This window comes from Doryrhamphus excisus, chromosome 5 (genome assembly GCF_030265055.1).
Source record: "Doryrhamphus excisus isolate RoL2022-K1 chromosome 5, RoL_Dexc_1.0, whole genome shotgun sequence".
NCBI lineage: Eukaryota > Metazoa > Chordata > Actinopteri > Syngnathiformes > Syngnathidae > Doryrhamphus > Doryrhamphus excisus.
Window position 1 is genome coordinate 12,051,303 of NC_080470.1, and position 22,500 is coordinate 12,073,802.

General features: G+C 43.6%; 2 protein-coding genes across 3 annotated transcripts in view; one reads left to right on the forward strand and one right to left on the reverse strand.

Moving 5' to 3' along the window:
- Positions 1 to 18,944, forward strand: part of fryl (furry homolog, like) — a 61,303-nt gene extending 42,359 nt beyond the window's left edge. Inside the window, exons 48-63 of one of the 2 annotated variants that reach the window (XM_058072183.1) lie at positions 55 to 195; positions 2,254 to 2,454; positions 2,545 to 2,706; positions 2,790 to 2,900; positions 3,004 to 3,180; positions 5,259 to 5,459; positions 6,675 to 6,872; positions 9,053 to 9,498; positions 11,150 to 11,357; positions 11,438 to 11,587; positions 11,672 to 11,770; positions 12,503 to 12,571; positions 13,497 to 13,514; positions 14,121 to 14,231; positions 16,039 to 16,235; positions 17,692 to 18,944. In XM_058072183.1, the coding sequence (XP_057928166.1) occupies positions 55 to 195; positions 2,254 to 2,454; positions 2,545 to 2,706; positions 2,790 to 2,900; positions 3,004 to 3,180; positions 5,259 to 5,459; positions 6,675 to 6,872; positions 9,053 to 9,498; positions 11,150 to 11,357; positions 11,438 to 11,587; positions 11,672 to 11,770; positions 12,503 to 12,571; positions 13,497 to 13,514; positions 14,121 to 14,231; positions 16,039 to 16,235; positions 17,692 to 17,932 (2,730 nt within the window). In that variant the 3' untranslated portion in view covers positions 17,933 to 18,944. The remainder of the gene's footprint in view (positions 1 to 54; positions 196 to 2,253; positions 2,455 to 2,544; positions 2,707 to 2,789; positions 2,901 to 3,003; positions 3,181 to 5,258; positions 5,460 to 6,674; positions 6,873 to 9,052; positions 9,499 to 11,149; positions 11,358 to 11,437; positions 11,588 to 11,671; positions 11,771 to 12,502; positions 12,572 to 13,496; positions 13,515 to 14,120; positions 14,232 to 16,038; positions 16,236 to 17,691) is intronic. The other variant, XM_058072184.1, reaches the window with a different exon arrangement.
- A 498-nt stretch (positions 18,945 to 19,442) lies between these two features.
- On the reverse strand, positions 19,443 to 21,049 carry zar1 (zygote arrest 1). Its single transcript, XM_058072215.1, has 4 exons — positions 20,310 to 21,049; positions 19,921 to 20,013; positions 19,780 to 19,854; positions 19,443 to 19,713 (listed from the first exon to the last, which is right to left on the reverse strand). The coding sequence occupies exons 1-4, from the start codon at positions 20,976 to 20,978 to the stop codon at positions 19,570 to 19,572; spliced, it is 981 nt and encodes a 326-aa protein (XP_057928198.1). The 5' UTR covers positions 20,979 to 21,049; the 3' UTR covers positions 19,443 to 19,569.
- Between the last annotated feature and the right edge of the window lie 1,451 nt (positions 21,050 to 22,500).

Sequence of the window (22,500 nt, forward strand, 5' to 3'; positions counted from 1 at the left end):
ATTGCACCGAACTCTCTCGGCCTTAATATTTAACTGTGTTTTGCTCTTGGATAGTTGCTGGAGAAAGGCCTTCCTGGCATGCAGCAGTCCTTACTGCAAATCATCTACAGCCTGCTGAGTCATATTGACCTGTCAGCTGCCCCGGTCAAACAGTTTAACCTGGAGATAATGAAGATCATAGGCAAATACGTTCAGGTGAGTCTCCATAACTCAAGGCTTAAGTGCCCATATGTATGTTTACAGTGAAGAAAATAAGTATTTGAACACCCTGCTATTTTGCTATTTCTCCCACTTAGAAATCATGGAGGGGTCTGAAATTTTCATCGTAGGTGCATGTCCACTGTGAGAGAGATAAACTAAAAAGAAAAATCCAGAAATCACAATGCATGATTTTTTAACAATTTATTTGTGTGATACAGCTGCAAATAAGTATTTGAACACCTGAGAAAATGAATGTTAATATTTGGTACAGTAGCCTTTGTTTGCTATTACAGAGGTCAAACGTTTCCTGTAGTTTTTCACCAGGTTTGCACACACTGCAGGAGGGATCTTGGCCCACTCCTCCACACAGATCTTCTCTAGATCAGTCAGGTTTCTGGGCTGTCGCTGAGAAACACGGAGTTTGAGCTCCCTCCAAAGATTTTCGATTGGGTTCAGGTCTGGAGACTGGCTGGGCCATGCTAGAACCTTGATATGCTTCTTACGGAGCCACTCCTTGGTTTTCCTGGCTGTGTGCTTCGGGTCGTTGTCGTGTTGGAAGACCCAGCCACGACCCATCTTCAATGCTCTGACAGAGGGAAGGAGGTTGTTCCCCAAAATCTCACAATACACGGCCCCAGTCATCCTCTCTTTAATGCAGTGCACTCGTCCTGTCCCATGTGCAGAAAAACACCCCCAAAGCATGATGCTACCACCCCCATGCTTCACAGTAGGGATGGTGTTCTTCGGATTGTACTCTTCATTCTTCTTCCTCCAAACACGCTTATTGGAATTATGACCAAAAAGTTCTATTTTGGTCTCATCTGACCATAAAACTTTCTCCCATGACTCCTCTGTATCATCCAAATGGTCATATGCAAACTTAAGACGGGCCTTGACATGTGCTGGTTTAAGCAGGGGAACCTTTCGTGCCATGCATGATTTCACATCATGACGTCTTAGTGTATTACCTACAGTAACCTTGGAAACGGTGGTCCCAGCTCTTTTCAGGTCATTGACCAAGTCCTGTCGTGTAGTTCTGGGCTGATTCCTCACCTTTCTTAGAATCATTGAGACCCCACGAGGTGATATCTTGCATGGGGCTCCACTCCGATTGAGATTGACCGTCATGTTTAGCTTCTTCCATTTTCTAATGATAGCTCCAACAGTGGACCTTTTTTCACCAAGCTGCTTGGTAATTGCTCCGTAGCCCTTTCCAGCCTTGTGGAGGTGTACAATTTTGTCTCTGGTGTCTTTGGACAGCTCTTTGGTCTTCGCCATGTTACAAGTTAAAGTCTTACTGATTGTATGGGGTGGACAGGTGTCTTTATGCAGCTAACGACCTCAAACAGGTGCATCTGATTCAGGATGATACATGGAGTGCAGGTGGACTTCTAATGGGCAGACTAACAGGTCTTTCAGGGTCAGAATTCTAGATGATACACAGGTGTTCAAATACTTATTTGCAGCTGTATCACACAAATAAATTGTTAAAAAATCATGCATTGTGATTTCTGGATTTTTCTTTTTAGTTTATCTCTCTCACAGTGGACATGCACCTACGATGAAAATTTCAGACCCCTCCATGATTTCTAAGTGGGAGAAATAGCAAAATAGCAGGGTGTTCAAATACTTATTTTCTTCACTGTATATGTACTTTCAAGCGACCCATATCTGATGTCATTGTACTACACGTATTGAACACCTGAAACAACTTGTACATAATAACGTACCTCACAGGGCCATTATCTTCTCAGAGCGGGCCCTCTCCGGAGCCGTTTAGCAGCCTTTAAAAGTGTATTGTCTTATAGAATTATTGGATATAATTGTCAAGGTCTCGAACTTACTAGCCTGCTACCAGAATTGCGGTTTTGTACTTTGTGCACTGCTAATCTCCACATTGTTCTTGTTTGCTTTTTTTAACTGGTCTGAGCAGGGCACGGATCGGCTTTCTGAAGGGGAAAATATTTCCCTTTGCATTCCTAAATTCTGTAGAAGCTCCATCTCTTTCTCACAAGTGTTTCTCTCAACTTTCTGTGCTTAAAATCTCCACAGAGCCCACATTGGAAGGAGGCACAAAACATTTTGAAGTTGGTGGTGTCTCGCTCGGCCAGCCTGGTTGTCCCAGATGACGTGCAGCGCTCGTACAGCACCGAGTCTTGTGGCTCTCCGGAAATTGCCTTCACTCGCATATTTAACAACTCTTCCAAGGAGCTGCCTGGCAAGACGCTGGATTTCCACTTCGACATATCAGAGGTCAGCCTCACTAATGCTCACTCCTCATTATTATTGAAAATTTTTAATTTGGTTTTTCTCGATCTGGCAAATGTCTGACTTTGTAACTAGACACCAATTATTGGACATAAATACGGCGATCAGCGTAGTGCGGCGGGTCGCAATGGAAAGCCACAGGTGATCGCTGTCACCAGGAGTACGTCCTCGACATCATCTGGCTCTAATTCTAACGGCCTGGTACCAGTGAGCTGGAAGAGGCCTCAACTCTCTCAGGTACAAACCACACATCAGCTTGGAAATAGACGATTGCCCTTGATAACGCTTTTTCTTTTCTTCTCTTTTTTTTTTTTTTACAGAGAAGAACCAGAGAGAGACTCATGAATGTTCTGTCTCTATGTGGTCCGGAGTCTGGCATTCACAAAAATCCATCTGTAAGACTCCTCTCCTACTCTAAGGCCTCAGACAAGGTCTCTGTCAATTTGCTGTTCTGAAATGTTGTCTGTTTGCAGTTGATCATTTATGTGTGGAATTAGCATGAATGAATGGCTGCTGTCTTCTTCTCCAACACAGGTGGTTTTCCCCTCCAGCGAGGATCTGGACTCAGCGGACCAACAGACCAGCCTGATCCCCACCGTGGAGGAGGTGGTGCGAGAGGAGGAAGTGCAAGGAGAAGAGCTGGGCAGCGAGCAGCAGTTTGGCGTCTTTAAAGACTTTGACTTCTTGGACGTGGAGTTGGAGGACGCTGAGGTGAGAGTCACCAGGCATCATTTCATATCAGTATCATTTCTGATTGTAGAGGGCGGGTGGGATTCAGACTGAATTTGTATTTTTGATGATAAGGTGTTAATTAGGACGAGGCTGTTCATTTCTGAAATGCGAAAACTGTTCTATAACACGTAAAATTTCGAACTTTAATAATGATTTTTTTGAATTAATGAAAAAGTGTAAAGGAACACATTGCTCGCTTTGACCACATTGTCTTTTATTAGCAGTACCATAATATCCGGTGTGGAAGCTGGTACTTTTTTCTTAAACTTTAAACTTTATTATGCTTTTTCCACTTTTCTGACCTATAGATGTAGTTAGAATGTTGTATTTTCGTGTTAAACGATGCCAAAGTTTCAGGTTTGCGCATTTGGAAGTGAGTCCTGAAAGAAGTTTTTGATGACTCAAAACGCTCTGTTTGAAAAGGCAGGGTAAAACTGCTACTTTGTGATGTTACATAGGGGACTTCCTTATATGGGCATGGCTGTTAGCCGGAAAAGCTCTCTGCCCTCCCCCAAGCTCTGCTCGTCTGTTTATGGCACAAGTTATTGTATTTAGTGATTCCCAGCAAGAGAGAAATATTTTCATCCCTGAACGATATTTCACGCTGGACTGTTTTTGTTAACAAGAACGTGAAGTGAGGCCATCAGTGGAATAAATTAAAACAGACCATTTTGGCAGCTCAAATCCAAGGAAATACAGCTGAAATAGGTGCAGATTCTGGAAAATCTAAAAGGTTATCTGTGCAGGTTATTGTGTGTAGCTGCGCTATACAAAGGGTCAAAAAATGAGCATAATAGGTCCCCTTTAAACACTGTGCTTTATACAGTGGCTGCCTCTGTCTACCAGGTCCCTCCCGACGTTGCGGTTTGAACATTGCTTCCCAACTATAAAAAATGAATTAATTAATAAATGGCCGCTGTTTTGTAGTTGTTTTGTGGGCTATTATTAGCCAAAAATATGCATACAATGTCTTTCTGTATTCATGGCCCAAATTAACCATTTTCAAGAATAAAAATGACAAAATGAAATACAGGTACAATTTAGCACGTGTCAAACTTGTACCATGGTGGGCTCAGACCCTACAGGTTTTCTCTCCAAACAGTTTTCTCGCAGGTGATTTAATCGATGAGGTCCTTGCCTCAAATTGAAGGTGGGGTTGATCATTAAAATGACCTGCTTTAGTGACCAGCTGGAAAGAAAACATGCAGTGTCACGACCCTCCATGGCAGGAGTTTGACAACCCCTTGTTTAAAGGATTAAAGGACGTTGGTGGATTATAGTCTACACTGGCCACTAGGTGTCACTGGTAACACACACATCAGACTTGATAGCTGTCAACAACAATAATTGCTGGGTTTCTCACAACAGGCACAATAATAACATAAATCATCATTGACGTACTGTTGTGGCTGTCTTGTAGTAAAAACTCATCTTTGAATCCCTGATGCCACTTCCTGTCCACCAAGCTCCAACTACGAGAATATTTGTTTTATAAATGCGGAATCCTACTTCACCGAAATTCATTTATCGCTGTCGGGTCTGGTACCAAATGATCGCGATAAATGAGAGATTACAATAATTGCTTTTGTGGACCACTCACCCGGCAGCTGTGGGAGACTTTGTGGTTAATTGAAGAGAGGCATTCATTGGTGCATTTACTGTGGTCTGACAAAGAAAACAATCTTGATTGTTGAATCTTGAAATGTCTAAAATTTACTGTCCGAACTTTTGTATTGGCAAACATTTTATCACTGTCTTTAAGTGTAATAACACTCATATTCCTTCTCTTCTTTTGCCACAAGGAGTTGCAGGTAAGTCTGTGGATATTTAAGCAGTTTAGAGATTGCTGCCCTGCTGTCTTTGTGTCTTGTTTTTAATTTTTTTGTTTTGAATATAAAATCATTAAGCTTCAGTTTTTATTTGTGTGTGTGTGTGTGTGTGTCATTGTGAAATGTACAAGAGTATGTGTACACGTCATGTACTTTATTGTATCCGTCATAATCCGATTTACCATCACTTCAAGTCCCTTGTCTGTTCTCGCCCCGGCCATCCTGCAGGGGGAGAGCATGGACAACTTCAACTGGGGCGTCCGCCGCCGCTCCCTGGAAAGCATGGATAAAGGGGACACGCCGTCTTTGCAGGAGTGTCAGTATGCAGGAAGCACGCCAAGCCTCAACCTCACCAACCACGAGGACACGGATGAATCATCAGAGGAGGAGGTACTGAGCGCTAGCCAGATTCTCACCCGCTCTGGCCTTGTAAGTCTCACTCTAATCAGCCCCTTCCCATCCCCCCCACCCTCAAAAACTGCCCCCGCCATGCTCCTCACACAGCCTGCTGGCACTGTGTGTGTTTGTATGAAAGAGTGTCTGTTGAGATGCTGGCGGTGTGGAAGTGGGGCTTGGTGCTTGCTACTTGGCTGGTGGTCAGCGTAGTGCTACAGGTGCTCCCATAAAAATAGTGCAACCAAGTGCAACTTCTTTTAGATTTTAGGTAAGTATAGTGTAGTTTATGCAATAGATCTGTTTGCAAGAAATAATTTATCATATACTCATGACCGTAATCTTTAAATAACTTTTCTTTGCTTTGCATTTGGCTGCTTTATTTGCATTTAACCAGACAGTCTTGCCCAAAAAACTCATTACACTGACAAAGAAATTATATTAGTAAAAATTATGCACACTGATTAATAACATAACACAATGGCAGTAGTGTGTTCAGGCTACTATAACATGAGACAACGCGCACCATATTCTGCACTAACCAGGAATTGTACGCAAACTGAGAATTTTTGCATACATTTTTGCATAACTTTTTTACGTAAATTGCAGCGCATTGAATCGATTGCAACTGGACTGTTCAGATAGTCTTAAAAGATGTTCATTTCCTCTCCATTGTATTCCAACACCACCACAAAAGAGCAAAAACCTTTCCAGTCTGAACACGCTTCCTTTAGAGGATAAATACACTGGATCTTGCAGCGAGTTCTCAGACTTGAGCTGCCCTATATAATCTGACTAGTGTTTGTCCCACCGAGTCTTTGAACACAAACTCATGAATCCTGCTCGAATGAGACGTTAATCATGTTCAAAGAAAACCTGAACCGTCCAGTTGTGATCGATTCAATGCCCTGAGAATTTTAGACCTAAATTGACAAATACGCTAATCGGGGCTTACACTAACCGAGATTCTACTGGATATGTTTTTACACTGCAGCCTTTGGTCCCATGACAAACATTAAAAAATATATTATTCTTGTCTTAGTCATTTGTTGTAAACTAGGTCTTGAAATAGACGATCATCATAGAGGTCATTTAGGGTTTTCTTATATTTGGGTCATTACAGTACTTTTCACTTCCTGTTGGTGTCTTGGTGTGGTGGTCCAATACTTTTGTCCATGTTGTGTATGTTGATAATGTTGCTAATATCTGATGCTTTGATGGTAACATCCCCATGTGGAATTTCTCCTTCAGCTCAACAGTGACTCTGCGACGGACGACACAGCATCCAACCACGTGGACTCCCTGCAGCAGTCCCAAGAGTCATCGAGCAGCGCCTTGACTGAGGAGGCGTTGCCTGCGCTCCTCCCCCGTCTGCCTTCATGCCCTCGGCCGGATAGCCCCATGTTGGAGATGGCCCTCTCAGACAGCACCAGCAGCCAGCTGCCTGAGGTGCGATCAATTGGGAGCAGTGACAAATTGTGGTGCTCGGGCGCCTTCTAGCTCAGCTTGCGTGGTTTCTTTTTCCTGTTCAGCGTTCCACTTGTCTTGACTGTCCTTTGATTGTTTGACTGACATTCAGATGAGACTGGCTGGCTGCAGTGAGGTTCAGGATGCTGTTTTGGGGGTGCTTGGTGTTTGGTGCACATTTCTTTCTGCTTTCTGCTTCTGTCGCTTCTTTCTCCTTTCTGTTGCTTCATGCTGCATTGGTGGGTGCTGAAGATTTAGCGCTTTGTGGGTAATCATTATTGTCATGGGGCTTTTTGATTTGGGGAGAGATGAAACCAAGACTCACCTCAGGTCAGCTGTAACTGCTCACCTCCAATAACACGCCATTCCAACTCCTCCATTTTTAAAACCCGTGAAAACGGACGGCAGAGCCTTAATCGTCACGGATGCATGTGTGAGTATGACACGTGGGGTAAAGCAACCTCACCCACTACCACATTAACCACTATTCACTTCTTTGTAATGATAAGCTAACTTTTCACATTTATTAAGAATGGTGAGTACACTTCACTGGGTACACCTTGCTAGTGTTGCCTTCAAAACTACTAACTGTATTGACCTGGTTATGAGATGGTAAAAAGGATTGTCTTATATTTGTCGTCCTACCAACTGGTCCACAAGTCCACAAATTGTTTTTTCTCTGCACAAAATATTTTTTAAAATACTCATTAGCAATTGTCCTTTAATCAGCAGCTGAGGTAACACACCTTTTAATTTCTGAAGTTTACAACATTGAATTTTTTGACCATTAAAAAAAAATATATGACACATAGAGTTTGGGTGCAGCGGTGGACTACGGGAGGATAGTCAAGCTAAATGGCTAATTTGACTTGAGACATAAGTGCCCCCAAGAGGAACAACAAGTGAGAAAGAGAGCAAGAGAGAGACTGACAAAGTGTGTGATAAAGGAACGATGAGGCTGTTGAATTGCAATGCTAAAGAAGATGACTTTATTGGTTTTAGTTCCCAGGAGGAGGAGGAGGAGGGGGACAGTGATGAATGACTTTCCTGTTAGGCTACTGTTTAACTAGCCAGGTTACACACACCGTTGGGCACAGTGTAGGAAAAAAGCATTTATTTAATCAAATGTTTAATAAAATGTTTGTGTAAAATCTTTCTGTATACTAAATATTTAAATTTAAATTTAGTGGGTGGGCTTACATACAGGTGTGCTCTGTCATTTGAAAATTACGGTAATTGTGCACACAGTGTATTAACATCACTCTTACTCTCGTTACACTGATGGAAACTCCTTTCCCGTACTTTATGTGAATGAATTACCCAGCAGGTGTTCCCGGCCGCTGGAATCTCAACTTTTTTTTGCAACTCTTAATCTGGCCAATGCTTTCAATGTCACTCCAAGGACACCCCTCCCCCTCCCAGTCATCACAGCCCCAGCTCTTAGCGTAATGAGCCCCAGATAAAAAAAAACCATCAATACTCTTACTCATTCCCTGCAGGATGGCCACTTCTAAAAGCTTTCCGTAATATAGCTGCCGTCTCAGTGATGTACTGGCTGACTGCCACGCTTCTGCCTTGCTGAATGCGTTAGACTTTAAAGGGAACGAGGGGAAGGGGACAACAACCAACAAAGCTTTGAAAAATAAGAGCTTTAATTTGATTGTCGTGATTAATGTGCCCACACGTCGCTCCTCTGCGATGTGTGTTCATGGGTCGCAGGAGTTACATTCATATATATTAATCTCTTGTGCATTTGCTTTGTCACTGTTACGTGTGGTTGCGTGTCATAAATCAGTCTAGCGAGAGCTCATTCATCCACTCTGCAGCTGGATGCTCCTCCTCTTCCTGTTTCATTGGCATGGAGTCCAATTTTAGATGGCATTTTTTTGATAGATTAATATTGGCTCATGTTTATCGATTCCCCCTCTCTCGTTTTTCTTTGGATTCCCACAGGTGACGTTAAGCTTATGGATAACGATCTCGGAGGAAGTGAAAATGTTAACTTTAATGTCCCCCCGCTGGATCATTGAGCATAATATGGTTTCTTAAGTAAAGGTCTTCATGATGATTCTGTTCTGTGGTTGACTCTAAGATCTGCCACCATAATGAGGCCATGTCGCCCTGTAATGATCCTCATGATGTACGATTTGCTGTCGTTGCAGGATGCCGCTGGCGTGGCGGCAGCGGATGAGCTGAGCAGTAGCATAAGCGAGGACACAGGGTTTTGCAGTGCTACCCCTCTGCCCTCTGACCCCCCCGAGCGGTATGAGCTCCCGGATGCTCAGGATCCTGGTGATCAGGCTCAAAACCCCCAAGAGACGCCGGAGCCTCAGGAGGACCTGGACCCGGCCCCCCCTCCCCCGCCGGCCATAGACTCTCCACCCGGGTCCGTCTGTGAGGAGGAGGAGGAACCCCAAATGGTCCTGCCTCTCCATCCATCGGTAGAAGCGGAGACCAAGCCAGACCTTGACCCAGATCTAGAACCCGATCTGGACCCGGATCCAGATAGCACCTGCGGCTCAGTGTGGGAGGAGGATGTGACTCAGGCCCTTAGGGAGCTGGACGAACGCTGTGAGGAGGAGGAGGCTGACTACTCTGGCATATCAAGGTATGTAGATAGGAAGCTCGCTGCTGTTTGGACCATCAAGCTTGAAAACTGAAATGTAATTGGCTTATGATGTCATAACTTCCTTGCAGTCTTCAGTGAATAGATTTGAATTCCTGGAAGTATGAAATATAGTGATGGGAAGTATGGAATTGCAAATACTCTAAAGTTCACATTGTGTGTCAAGGCTGATGTCAGCTCATTTTCATATCGTTTCCAGTGAGTCAGTTTTAGTTACATAGTGTGTGGATTACTGTGGTCAAGATGGCATCTTGTTGGGAGAGAATATTTCTGTGTTCTGTGGTTAGCATGTTGGCCACACAGTCAGGAGATCGGGACGACCTGGGTTTGATTCTCCGTCTAGGTATATGAGTGTGGAGTTTGCATGGTCTCCCATCGGGTGTGGGTATTCTCCGGATACTCCGGATTCCTCCCATAATCCATCAATTTTCCATCAACTTATCCTATGGAGAATTTGCCTATTTGTTTATTTATTAAATCATTTATCTTTGAGGTGTTATATTGGCTGAATCTGTTTTTTGTGGGGGTCATGACCCCCGTATCCCCTGTGCAAATTACGTGCTTGGCTGAAGGTGTCTTGCATTCTTGTAATGAAAATGAGAATGAGATGTGTGGGTGGGAGATACATACATTATACAGTGTTGGAAGTGTACTTCTGTGTGTGTTCAGGTCAGAATGACGTTATAAAACAGTGTCAGGCTCTGTGTCACTGCGTGAGGATGCGACCAGTCCCAGCCTCTCGCCCGAACACAGCTGGCATAGGCTCCAGCATACCCCCGGGACACTAGTAGTGAGGAAAATCTGCATAGAAAATGGATGGATGGATGTTTGGCATCTGCGTTGAAGACTGACAAATAGCATGATGTCCAGTCCCTGAGCTGGGCCTGAAAGATGAAGTCGATGGCTTTCTTCCACATTACAAAAAAAAAGTCTCCCTCAAGGTGGGCCAATTCTGGTTGGCGGACGCTTGTGTTGCATTGGTCTGCAATTTATGCAAGCCAGAAACAAAAAGAAGTAGCTTGGTGGTCACCCAGTGAAGGGTCAAGGTACCAACATAAAACACGTATGATTGATGGTCAAGTGGGTCAGGAGGCGTAATTGTCTGCTGACAGCAGGACACCAAAGAGTTTAGTGTCTGTTCAACCATGTGGATTTATATGCCACAGTCAGCGAGTCTTGCAGAAGAGAATATGTGCCGCTTGTGTGAGCTCTCTCTGCAGTGCCGTGTGGGATGGGAGTGCAGTGCGCTAGTGATGCTGCTAGCCGTCAGCACAGCAAGGGAAGAGAGTCGGGGTGAGGATGAGGACAGAGACGGTGTCCGTTGCGGCGCTCGGCAGTGCAGGCTTTAAATACTTGTATTCTGTTTGCTTCTTCAGGCTCTTTGGTCCCACAGGCCTGTGAGTATCTGTGTGTGTCTGTGTTTACGTGAGGATGAGAGAGAGCATTGCATCATGCTAAAAGGCTAATAGCTCATGTGTTTTTGTTGGATGACTGCGGTGAGTTGAAAACACTGCAGCATAATCTGGGAAGTGAGGCAGCGGTACAGTTAAAGCAATATGTGTTTGCATTCCTGCGTCAATAATGGAACATGTGGCATGGTCGCCCCCCCACCACCACTTTGTGTATCTTTCAGCCAAGATGAAGGTGACGCAGACTGCTTCTCAGAGATCCAGGCCTCTCCACCCCCTTCACCCTTCCTCTCGGCCATCCTGGCGGCATTCCAGCCCGTTGCCTATGACAATGAAGAGGACGCCTGGCGTTGTCATGTCAACCAGATGTTGTCCGACACGGATGGCTCCTCAGCTGTTTACACCTTCCACGTGTTCTCCCAGCTCTTTCAGGTAAATGCAGCTTGGCTACAAGCTCGTTTTTACATGTATTTTCCTCTCAATGCTCATTAACCACCCCCACCCTGCTGCAGAGCATTCAGAGGAAATTTGGCGCCATCACACATGCATCTGTGCACTTTTTGGGGGAGAAGCTACAGCGGATGGGCAATCAGTTCCTCAGCTCCCTGGAAGTCATGACGTCCCACTCGCAGTGCCCCACAGTGCTACTGGACGCCGAGACTGTGAGTTCCGTGATGATTTTGTAACAAGTTTCCATTGTTCGCTGCTGGGCTAGGTTTGGCTTCACATGTGTGTTTCTCTTGCAGTTGGTGTCTTGTGGACTGTTGGAGACCTTGAAATTTAGCGTGCTGGAGCTGCAAGAGCACCTTGACACATACAATGGCAAGAAGGAGGCAGCAGAGCTTGTAAGTAGTCGTCTGTTTAGTCGTCATGTGTCACCGTTGTCTACCAAAGAAGAAAGAGGGCAGTGTCATTTTCTGCTAACCAATCAGCAGACAGTGTCTAGTTACACCTCTAGGTGTCCGACTGCAGTGGCTGATGGGACAAAGCAAGGTGCTTACGGTGCACATTGGTCATATTTTCTTTTCCACATCCTTTTGACTATTGAAATGCAAAAAAACACATTGCAGATTGTACCAGGCTTTTCATATTACGCTACCACCTTTAAGACATGGTGATAAGATGTGTTGCGACGGGCCTCGTCAGGCAGCCGCGTGCGAGTATGACGTCAGCGACTGCATCGCCAGCAGTGACTTCCCCTGCTGAGGGGATAAAAATAACCCTCTGGTGCTCCTAAATCAGTTAGGAGCGGGCCAGAGCTGTAAAGAGGAGGAGCTTTTGGAGATGAGATTGCAGAGGGTGGGGATGGGGTTCTGGGATGCACGCCTGCTAATTGAATGAGACATCTACCCTCCCTGGAAGTTCAAATATTAGCCCTGCAACCACACACAACCGTGTAGTCTTGAACAGGCTGCTTTTTTCTTTTTTTTTAATACGCTAAGTACAATGCTCTTATTGAATCTCCCTGCTGACCAGCCATTATGATGTATGCACACAAGCATGCAGAAAATAAAACTCTGTTACCACTCCTCCAGCCCCCCTAATCCCTTCTTTATTTTATCTTCCTCAACCTCTAGTGGCTGGAAAACTGCAGGAAAACATTTGGGGACAAAGAGAGCTGCCAGCGACTCAACACCCACACACAGGTAGGGGTAGCATGACACGAACTGGCACTATGTGGAATGTCATGAAGTAGCCATTATTATTTTTAAAGGTGGTAAAGGTGATTTGTTAACCACATTAATTACCACAGTAGCATGTGTTTCTAGAGTCTTTTTACGAGTACCAAACATGAGAAAAATCTATAATTTCCCTCACTTGTTTGTCACATTTTTAAGAGAAGAGGCATTCAAACAGTGGTGTCATGATGAAAAAAAACTCTCTCCTCATGGACGTTGTTCCAGACCCTTCCTGTATACACCCACTACTGCACAGATGACAGCTTGTAAATAAAAAAAAAAAAAAACAGGCTTCGCTACACATGTTAGAATGCAGGTTGAAGCTCAGTCAACTGCGGATGCTGTTTCATAATTTAGTATATAGACTAACTTACCATGATATTGCTGTTCAAATGTTTGTGTTAGCATTGCAGCTCAAATAGCTATACTAGAGTCTCCAACATTAGAGTTGTTCCATCCCACTCCATAATGTTAATGTTTTGTATATATGTTGCGTCTATTTTGTTGGACAAGCGTAGAGTTTCAGTGTATATGTAAAAAGTGGATGAAGTGCACAGTCAAACACAGCTCATTAGCATAAAATCACTTTCAAATAGCCAAATCCCAGTATCATTGTTATATTTTAGAAAACATGCTTTAAATAAATACACTATTGTAGGAGCTCTGAGACTTTTCGGGACTCTAACTACACATACGCCATTTTGACTTGTTCTGTTAGCACACACTTTGTCTACATGTTTTTGTGCCATTTGTTGTCCCCTGCTTTTCTCTACATCTGCAAGTATCTGACACGTGAAGTGAACCGAAGACATCGCCTTTTGACTAATTCTTGATCTTTCTCTTCTTCTGTTTTCTGTTGTTGTATCTGTGACCTGCTCACCTTCTTGCTTAGCAAATGGAAAGTTTGGCAGTAAGTGGTTCTCATATCTTAATAGCTGACCATCTCATCATTATGTGCATTGCCTCCCCCCATCCCCCCCGGCCCATATCGTCTATGTAACCCAACTCGACGAACACCCACATTTTCATCCTGCCATCCAGTCATAATGCTGATATGCTGAATGGCAGAATAATCAAATCAACTTTATTTCTGATCATCATCATCATAACTTCTCCACTGCATCCAGATGGAGGCTGGCAAGAAGAGAGCTGATTGTTTTTTTGTTGCTGTTTTCATTTTGCATGTTTGTTATTCCATCCCCACACCTTTCAAAATGACTATTTCCATTTTCCTCCTGGATTAATAATTAGTGACATCATTGGCTCCTTCATCTCAACAGCCATCCCTGCTGGCGGCGGCTGTGATGGATCGTTTTCTAATTGACTAATTCTGCTAGCGATGATAGACTCTCAAGGCCCAAAACCAGTTGGCACTTTGCTCCAGGGCTCGTTAACCCCTTTCACCCGTCCCCCCATGTGTCTAACCCGGGAACTGCCATCCTTCTCTGGTCACGTGACTGCTGAGAGTGCTCTCAGTGCACCGCCTCACCGTTCGTATTTTTGTGCTTCTCTGTAGGAGCTGGAGTTGTGTCGCCGTTTGTACAAGCTGCACTTTCAGCTGCTGCTGCTCTTCCAGGCCTACTGCAAGCTCATCAGCAGGGTGGACACCATCAAGAGGGAGGCCGAGGTGAGACCACCTGCTACTCATTATGATCAAAATGCTGTGGAATGAGTCAATTTACAGTGACACGTCGAGTACGAGTACGAGGGTAAACACAATATTTTCTAGGACCCTAGTCAGATTTAGAATAAGTTTGCCAAGGAAAATAATGGAAATACAATTCATCTCTTACAGAATCAATTTGTGACCATCGGAAAACCTTTATTACCTGTACAGGCAATGTTTGAACAGACATCTTAAATGTCATGCAAATGTAAAAGAACTTAGCTGTTTAATAGTACACCATACAATACACCCATGTGAGTTTTGTTACATAAGGACTAAATTCAGAGTAGTCCGAGAACTGCTTGTATGGTAGTATACATTTACGATCCACTGAAAATGACTCCGTACACAGACATAGCCATTCTGTGAGAAAAGGGCAGCTAGAAGTCTTATCAGACACAGAGCTACTGTAATAACACTACATATTACACTCCACATGATTGGTAGAACGCCAGGCAGGATTGGAAGCACACATTTCCTCGCTAGGTTCTACACCATTTTTCATCTATTTAAGCCTTATGTCTTCTTATTCTGCCCCATTTTTGTCTGCTAACTCTTGCATTTCTCAACTGATTCGAACCAATTCAACGTCAAAATGACTTTCCAAAACTTCCCACATTTACTGTAAAAAAAATATATATATATATATATATTTTGCTGGTTCGATCCTCACGCCCACTGTAATCATTCAACCTGTTTATACATTTTAACATCCAGTTTGCTTTTTGGGCCGTTTGCTAAAAAGCGAATGGACAAATGAATTGGTACCCCCTAGTGGTGAGAAATCATTTTTCTTTATGCGTTACTGTAGCACTCCACTTATTCTACAAGGTGACATGATTGTAGGTCTCTCAACCGAATGGTTGCTGGTTCACTTCTCAAGTTGGTGAATAGATTTCAACACAACTTTACTATATTTCAATATTGATTCTAGATTTCAGATTTCAGTATCCACACACAATTTCTGCTGAAAACTTAATCTAGTTGATGTTGATGTTCTTCTGCGCAGTCAGGACATAGACTTCATAGAAATAGCTTCCATTTTGGTTCTATGGTTATCATCACAATTGTCCATTTCAAACCAAAGAAAAACAAAACAGAACAAAGCATTGTGGATTTTTTTTTTTTTTCAGATTCTCATTGAGCTGACATTGGGATTCACTGACATCTCATCTGATGTCATTTACAGCGGCGCTTTGAAATACAGATTTTTGTGTCACTTTACAGGCCAATATTTTGAGCAATTCTGAATTTTGCAACCTCAGGAACATTCAGATTGAGGTTGTACTGAAGTGGATTGTGATGTTTAAAACAAAAGGTTCTATGTTACATCAGGTAACATCAGGTTTCGTCAGGTTTCTTTTTGTTTTCACCAAGTGGTACAGTACAGTTAAGTTGGTTTGTAAGCCCTAATCAGGCCTGTATTTTTACCATGTATCGGCGTAGGTGGACTTTAACTGCTTTGTCGGCCAATCAACAGGCTCCTAGTGTCTTTCAGGCATGGCTATTGCAGTGCAGGGCGGTTGAAACAGTCTTTGCTGATTGTGCACAGCAGTGCTTGTCCATTCAGACAGCATCTTAATGCAACTTTAATTGGATTACAGCACTGAATGAAATTGAATGATTTTCTTCTGGGGATGGATGGAGGAGGTCAGCCGACTTTAAGCCATTCAAATTCAATCAAGATGTTTATTTTTCTCATGCTTCTGCACAAGGCACGCACTGTTTCTTCCCTGTCTCTTATCTATCGAGCATCTCTGTTGCCCAGGTGACCAACATGTCTGACGAGCTCAGTGCCCTGGAGAGCTGCCTGAAGGCAGCGGAGAGAGGAAATGATGGCCAGGAGGATGACGTGTGCATGCCGGACACCACCCAGACCAACACAGAAACAGCGATCCAGTCGCTGATTGAAAGCCTGAGAACCCGAGACTTCTGCTCTGCTCTCATGCAAGTCAAAATCTTTAGGTAAAGATCTCACAGTGTTGTGTAATGCCGTTTAATTGACCTCTTGTTAATGACTTCCGTACTGCATTTTTTATTTGGCTCATGTACAGACACATTTTCTGTGTTTGTAACAGTACTTGAGCCCAAAACAGTATGTCTTTCTTCAATTTTGATCAAGTTTTGACATTTTCAGTATCATAAACAACTACAGGATGCCCAGTCTGATACATTGTGGTCATCTATGATCCTGCAATGCAAACTTGCAGATTGTGCTGCAAAAACTAAACAATGGTCTTTAGCAGTAGACCATCTTTTGCCAGCAAGCAGGATGGTTTAGTAGATTGTATATCTATATAAAGGCTATGCAACCAGTACAGCAGCATTCTGTATTGTACCAAGGTTAACTACTTTGATTAAAGCGTTGGGGATAAAAGTGAAGACATTCCACATTGTATTTCAGCAAGTATTTTTTCTTGTCAAGGAAGAATAGCAGGTAAACTTGGATATCCTTTAGAGTAGTAAGTGTACAGCTTGCATAGCAGTAGAGATTTACCATCCACTCAAAATGAGTCAACACAGTCATTGTCTAAACCAGTCAGGTGTACTGTGAGGAATTATCAAATATCATTCAGTCATTCATTTTTTACCGCTTATCCTCACGAGGGTCGTGGGGGTGCTGGAGCCTATCCCAGCTGTCTTCGGGCGAGAGGTGGGGTACACCCTGGACTGGTGGCCAGCCAATCACAGGGCACATATAGACAAACAACCATTCACACTCACATTCATACCTATGGACAATTTGGAGTCACCAATCATGTTTTTGGAATGTGGGAGTCCCCAGAGAAAAAAGACTGGCAGAGCAATGTAGTATTCGTCTTTGTGGTAACATGTAGCTGATTGCCTCACTCCTCCAATAGACTTGGTGATGCACGTGAGAGGTTGTGGTGACATTTGTGGTTAGTGGTGTGCCGCAAGATTTTTCCAATGTAAAAAAAAAAAATACCGTGGCTCAAAAAAAGGTTGAAAAACACTGGTCTAAACAGGTTGCAACACATGAGTAGCAAGATATTGTAATTGTGTCGTGGTCCGGGCAAGAGTGTAAACATACTACATCCAGCTGAAGATGAAGGTAGCAGAGTGGCCAAGCATGTCTCTTCCAGACCTGAACCCAATTGAGCACCTGCATCCTCAGGAGAAAGGAATCCTCAGGTGGAGGAGTGCAAGGTGTCTTCACTTCCACCAGTGATGTTATCATGGAGGACTGGAAGAGGAGTCCATGTGAATCCCATGTCCAAAAGAGGATTCAGGCAAAACATTCCCACTTTGAACACAATTTGCATGTTCACAGTGAGGTGTACTCACTGGTGTTGTGTACTGCTATACAAATTGTATACTGACGGTTGTAGAGTATATCCAAGCTTACTGAAATGTGAGGACTGTATTTATAAACAATTTCTCTGCATCTTGTGACCCTCAGGTCCCTGTGGCCCAACGACATCTTTGGCAACGAGGGTGACAATGCGGTCCAGACGCTCCTGCACATCTACTTCCGCCACCAGACACTGGGCCAGACGGGCTGCCTGGCGGTGGTGGGCCCCAGCAGGGATCTGTCCCAGGCCAGTGGCCGTCTCATGGAGCTCAACCTGCAGATCCGAGAGGCCTTGAGTCAGGCCCAGGCCGACCAGCCACGCGACACCGTTAACAGCACGGGACTGTGACTAGAAATAAGAGGAGAAAAAAAAGAAACACAGGAGGACGAAAGACTCCACCGACAAAGGGCTAAAGGATGTGTGCGAACTCTTGCTGACTTTGATGTATGGATGCTTCAAGCTAATATCTTTCCTCACACTAAACCTCATGCAACATTCTTTTGCAATAAGTCGTGTATTAGCGAGGATGCAGCGAAATATTTTTGTTCTTTTTGCTGAATGTGACTGGACGGACCTCTTTGGCAGAGCTACCGTGCGCCTTTGGAAGCAAAGAAAAAAGCATGCTTGGAAGACAAAAAGCAATGCAAGAATATTTTTTTGGGAGAAATGTATTTTTTATTTTTAGAGCTTAACCTCCTCGGTTGTAAATGTTAGAGGATATTTAACGTGTGACCCTGTGGGAGGCACCCCCGGTCCTCAGGGAAGTGTAAAAAGAGACAAATATATATATCTGCTTTGACACCACTGACCCCCCTCACTTTACTGGCTAACTGGCCCGTTTAACCAAATAAGCAGCTGCCTTTAGAGGCTGTGTGACGGTCTCACACAGACACATAGATATATAAACACACTGCTTATAACTTATTTTAATCTGTATATATTTTAGAAAGTGTAAAGTGGATTATTCCCTTCCTCTGTGTCATGCACTGCAGAGTACGCCATGTAATAAGTCAAAAGATTAGAATCCCTCTCCAACCCGTTTGAGGGCCTCAGTTGGGACTAGCTGCCTTTTTGATGTCATCCTACTGTAGCATCCATATCTAACCACATGCATTTCCCTCCACTGTGATGATCTCCTTGGAATCCAAAGAAGGGGAGACTCTTGCTCCACCAGCTGTGTCCTTTTACCTCCCCTCCTCCCCCAAAAAAAGTCCTCACTCCCCTGCTTGTCTGGTACATTGTGAATGCTATTTAAATATTCTTTTCCCCTTGGAGATTTAATTTAGAGGTGCATTATACGTTTGTTCACTCACATACCAGCCTTCTCTATGGATGAATAAAAATAAAATCATAGCATTGACTGTAGAAATCTTATTTAAAGATAGTGTACCTAAAAGGAACACGCTTACCACAAACCTCTTGAATTGCATTTAATTTTTAAGGACTGCTGTTTAATGAAAAGCATTTCTCCATTTTGTGTCACATTTGCAATTACTTCCAAAAAACATTTTTTTGAAAAAAACTTAACCTTAGCATGCATCTGCTTTGTGCTACAGCCAACAGGATTAGTAATGGTCACTTTTTTGTAGTAGTAAGATAATTTTGATATTGCCATTACTTTGTTTTTTTTTTTACTATGTTACAAGCATATAGCATGTCTGGGTGCTGCCGGTACAGTTGAACAGGTAGCATCCCCTACCTTGGGAGTTTTCCCAAGACAAATTGGTATCAATTTAAACTAACATGATTTTTCAAGACATAAGTTTCAGTTGAGCCGTTAAACTTCAATGGCACAGATTGCATCCGTGCCTAGTGATATGTCTGACCATCCAGCTGAAAGAAATGGATTATGCCTCCAAGGAGTGCAAAGTAGCCATTTTATTACTTGTGATGCCATCACTGTCTGCAACAAAACGTGAAACAAAAGTACTGAAACAATATATTTGCCGAGTGTTGCGGTTTGGCCCCCATGGTTCAAGTGTGGCTCATATGATGTACTTGAAGCTGAATGTGCTGTCACAGGAGAGTCGCTTGCCTTTGCAACGGCCACACAAGTCCTGGCGGTGCGGCCGTTTGGGGTCCACATGGCGCTGCGTCACAGAGCAGCAGCATCGGGCTTTGTTGCAGGTCTAGACAGGACCAGATTAGTGAAGACAGGCTGCGAGGCATTTTAGAACATAAGGAGAGTGGCTCACGTGACAGGTGATGTCCTCCACGCGGTACGGGTTGAACTCCTGTTGGCATTTCCTGCAGTACTGTTTGAAGTAAACCTGAAAGGCAAAGTCAGTGTTTTAAGGCGTCGTTTATTAAAAAGAAATATAGAAAAATGTACTCACCTTGTTGGTACCCTGAACGCACCACACGTAGGCACTTTCCCATCTCAGATTGCATTCTCTGCAGTGATAGTAGCCATACTTCTGCTCCAGAAACTGATGAAAAATCAGTTAACTACAGTAACTGGTCATGGGAAAAACATGAGACCACCCTTGTTAGGCCAAAGTAAGCTTGACATCTAAGCTAATTGATAGTTTCTCCAAATGTGTAAACATGTTTAAAGCTAAAACGGCCTCTGAATGTTTATAATTTATTAAGGATTACAAAATATTAAGATAAATTACCCCCCAAAATTACTAAGTTGTGACTTTTGTTCATTAAAGTTTAAATAAAAAACAGACGCCATTATAAATTAGAAGGGGAAAAACTGACAGTCACAAGAGACACTTACCTGGAACCGTACTCGCGCTTTGCCCTTTGACCCCTCCTCCATGACTGTACCCTTTGACCCCTCTTCGGCGGCCACCCCCTCCTCGCTGTTCTGCTGTTTGAACTCCATCTGCTCCTCCTCGTCCTTATCCTTCTGGGCGTCCACCTTGACGGCATCACCTTCGACCTCGTGTGCCCCCTTAGCCATAGCCTCTCGGGGCGGCGACTCCTTGTCCTCCGCCAGGAAGTACGTGATGTTCCGGTAGGCTATGGGGGAGTACAGCGCCAGGGTCCGCGGGTATCGAACAGCCGTATTGGGGCTACCACTCTCGCCGGTGATCGAGGACCCCTCTGAGGCCTTCCTACGTCGGACGTCTCGCTTCATGGCCACGAGAGTGCGCGGCCCGAGGGAGCACTGTACGGTGGCATCCCTCTTGGGGTTCACCTGCACCGCCACGTCCTTTGTGTTGGCCTTGCGGAGCCTCGGGGTGAGCTTGGGGTTGATCTTCGACAGGATGGACTTGAGCTGGGCGCGCTGCTGGTTGTTGAACGCTTCCGAGGAGTCGCCATAGTGGGACAGGTAACTTTTGTACTTCCACGACGTTTCTTTGGGTCGGTACCTGCTCGCGTAATAAGGATTGTAAGATGAATAGAAATAGCTATCGACTGGCTCGTCGCCGTACGTTGCCATTTTGTTTGTTCAACCGACACAGCTGGACAGATGAAGTCATTTAAATGTCCCGCGTCTCCATGGACGCCATTAAGGTTCATTAAAGACAGATGTGTTGTCACACGACCAGGGGTGGGTCTACAGGGTGCTTTTTGGGGATGCATAGCCACCCTAACTTTTACTCACATACCAGTTTTCCATGTAGATGCATTATGTTGTCTGCAAATATGTTTTCATTCATTAAATCTGTCTTAGAAGATTGTCTTGGGCCGAAAAGGAATATAATACAACACAACACATTACAAAAGTATGAGAAATGTCACAGATCGCAACTGAATTACATTACTCATTGGTGAAAACCTGTCATCATGTGTCTGTCTGTATGAAAGACCGCTGGGGATCCCGCTGAAAATTAGGAATTATTTAATGTTGCATTTTGTTATACTTCGGATACTGGTTTATCATGTTCGTCAGACTTTACTGTTCAGTTTGATATCTGATATATCCACATTTTTTGTACAGTATATAGTCGTGGTCAACCGATAATCAGCATCAGTATTCTGCATTTATGGTCCAGTTTTTGAATCCAACAGCCGAAACTAAAGTGACGCAACGTCCTCTGTGGAGACTAATTCAATTAAATTGGACACAGTCAGACAGTCGTTTTAAAAGTAACCTTTTTTTCCTGAAGGAAAAGTGGGTTAACAACAAAAAAGTAAAGTGGTAGACCCAGCCCTGAGCCAGACAAACTGATCGGCCCGTCAAGACATGCGCCAATTCTCAGACCAAATGAAGGGTTTTACTGGTGCTGAGTGCAGGCCAATAACCACCAGACGGCAACTGCAAGAGAAAAGTTTTTAAAACAAAAAAACATCTTCAAAGGCCTCATCTCCATCAATGCCACATAATTGCTCTTGTGAAATTTGCATGAGAGCACCAAACATGGGACATTGAAAGGTTTTTTCTCCGATTAGAAACAATGTAACCTTGACGGTCCTGATGGCTTCCAAAGTTACTGGCATGACAGGGAAATCCCAGGAGATGTTTTCCACTTGGTGTGCATAGTTCGGAGGGCCATTATTGGGTGCTTTTTCCTTCAATGGAAGAATATAGCTTCTGGTTGTGCAGGGGCATCAAATGGCAGCTGGTTATGTGGGAAATGTTGTTACTCCTGACTGAAGGCCCTCGTCTGTGGTGATCACCTGATGAAGGACATCTTCCAACTGGTCCTAACATGTTGATCAGGAGTTCATCTTGGTGAGACCTCTTTCTTTTCTTTGTTTTTACATTTTACTCTTTATAATGATTAACTTCTTTTTACGCTGTTATGACTGTGTTAATGATTATTGTTGTCTAATTATTTGGTCTTCTTGATATTTCTTTGAAAACCGCACTAAAATTGCATTGCTATTAGTTCTGGTTTAGTGCTATGACAAAATGAAGGTACTCCAGGCAATGATGCCTATATAACATCTTTTATTTTCTCCATATATTTGTTTTAATATACACATATTGTACATTTATTTGTTCATTCCCACACAGT

Excerpts from the sequence above, each read along its gene's own strand:
- zar1 (XM_058072215.1), bottom strand. The coding sequence starts at position 20,978 with ATGGCAACGTACGGCGACGAGCCAGTCGATAGCTATTTCTATTCATCT. Across the intron at positions 20,014-20,309 it reads AAGCGCGAGTACGGTTCCAG|TTTCTGGAGCAGAAGTATGG; the intron begins GTAAGTGTCTCT and ends ATTTTTCATCAG. Across the intron at positions 19,714-19,779 it reads TGGAGGACATCACCTGTCAC|ACCTGCAACAAAGCCCGATG; the intron begins GTGAGCCACTCT and ends GGTCCTGTCTAG.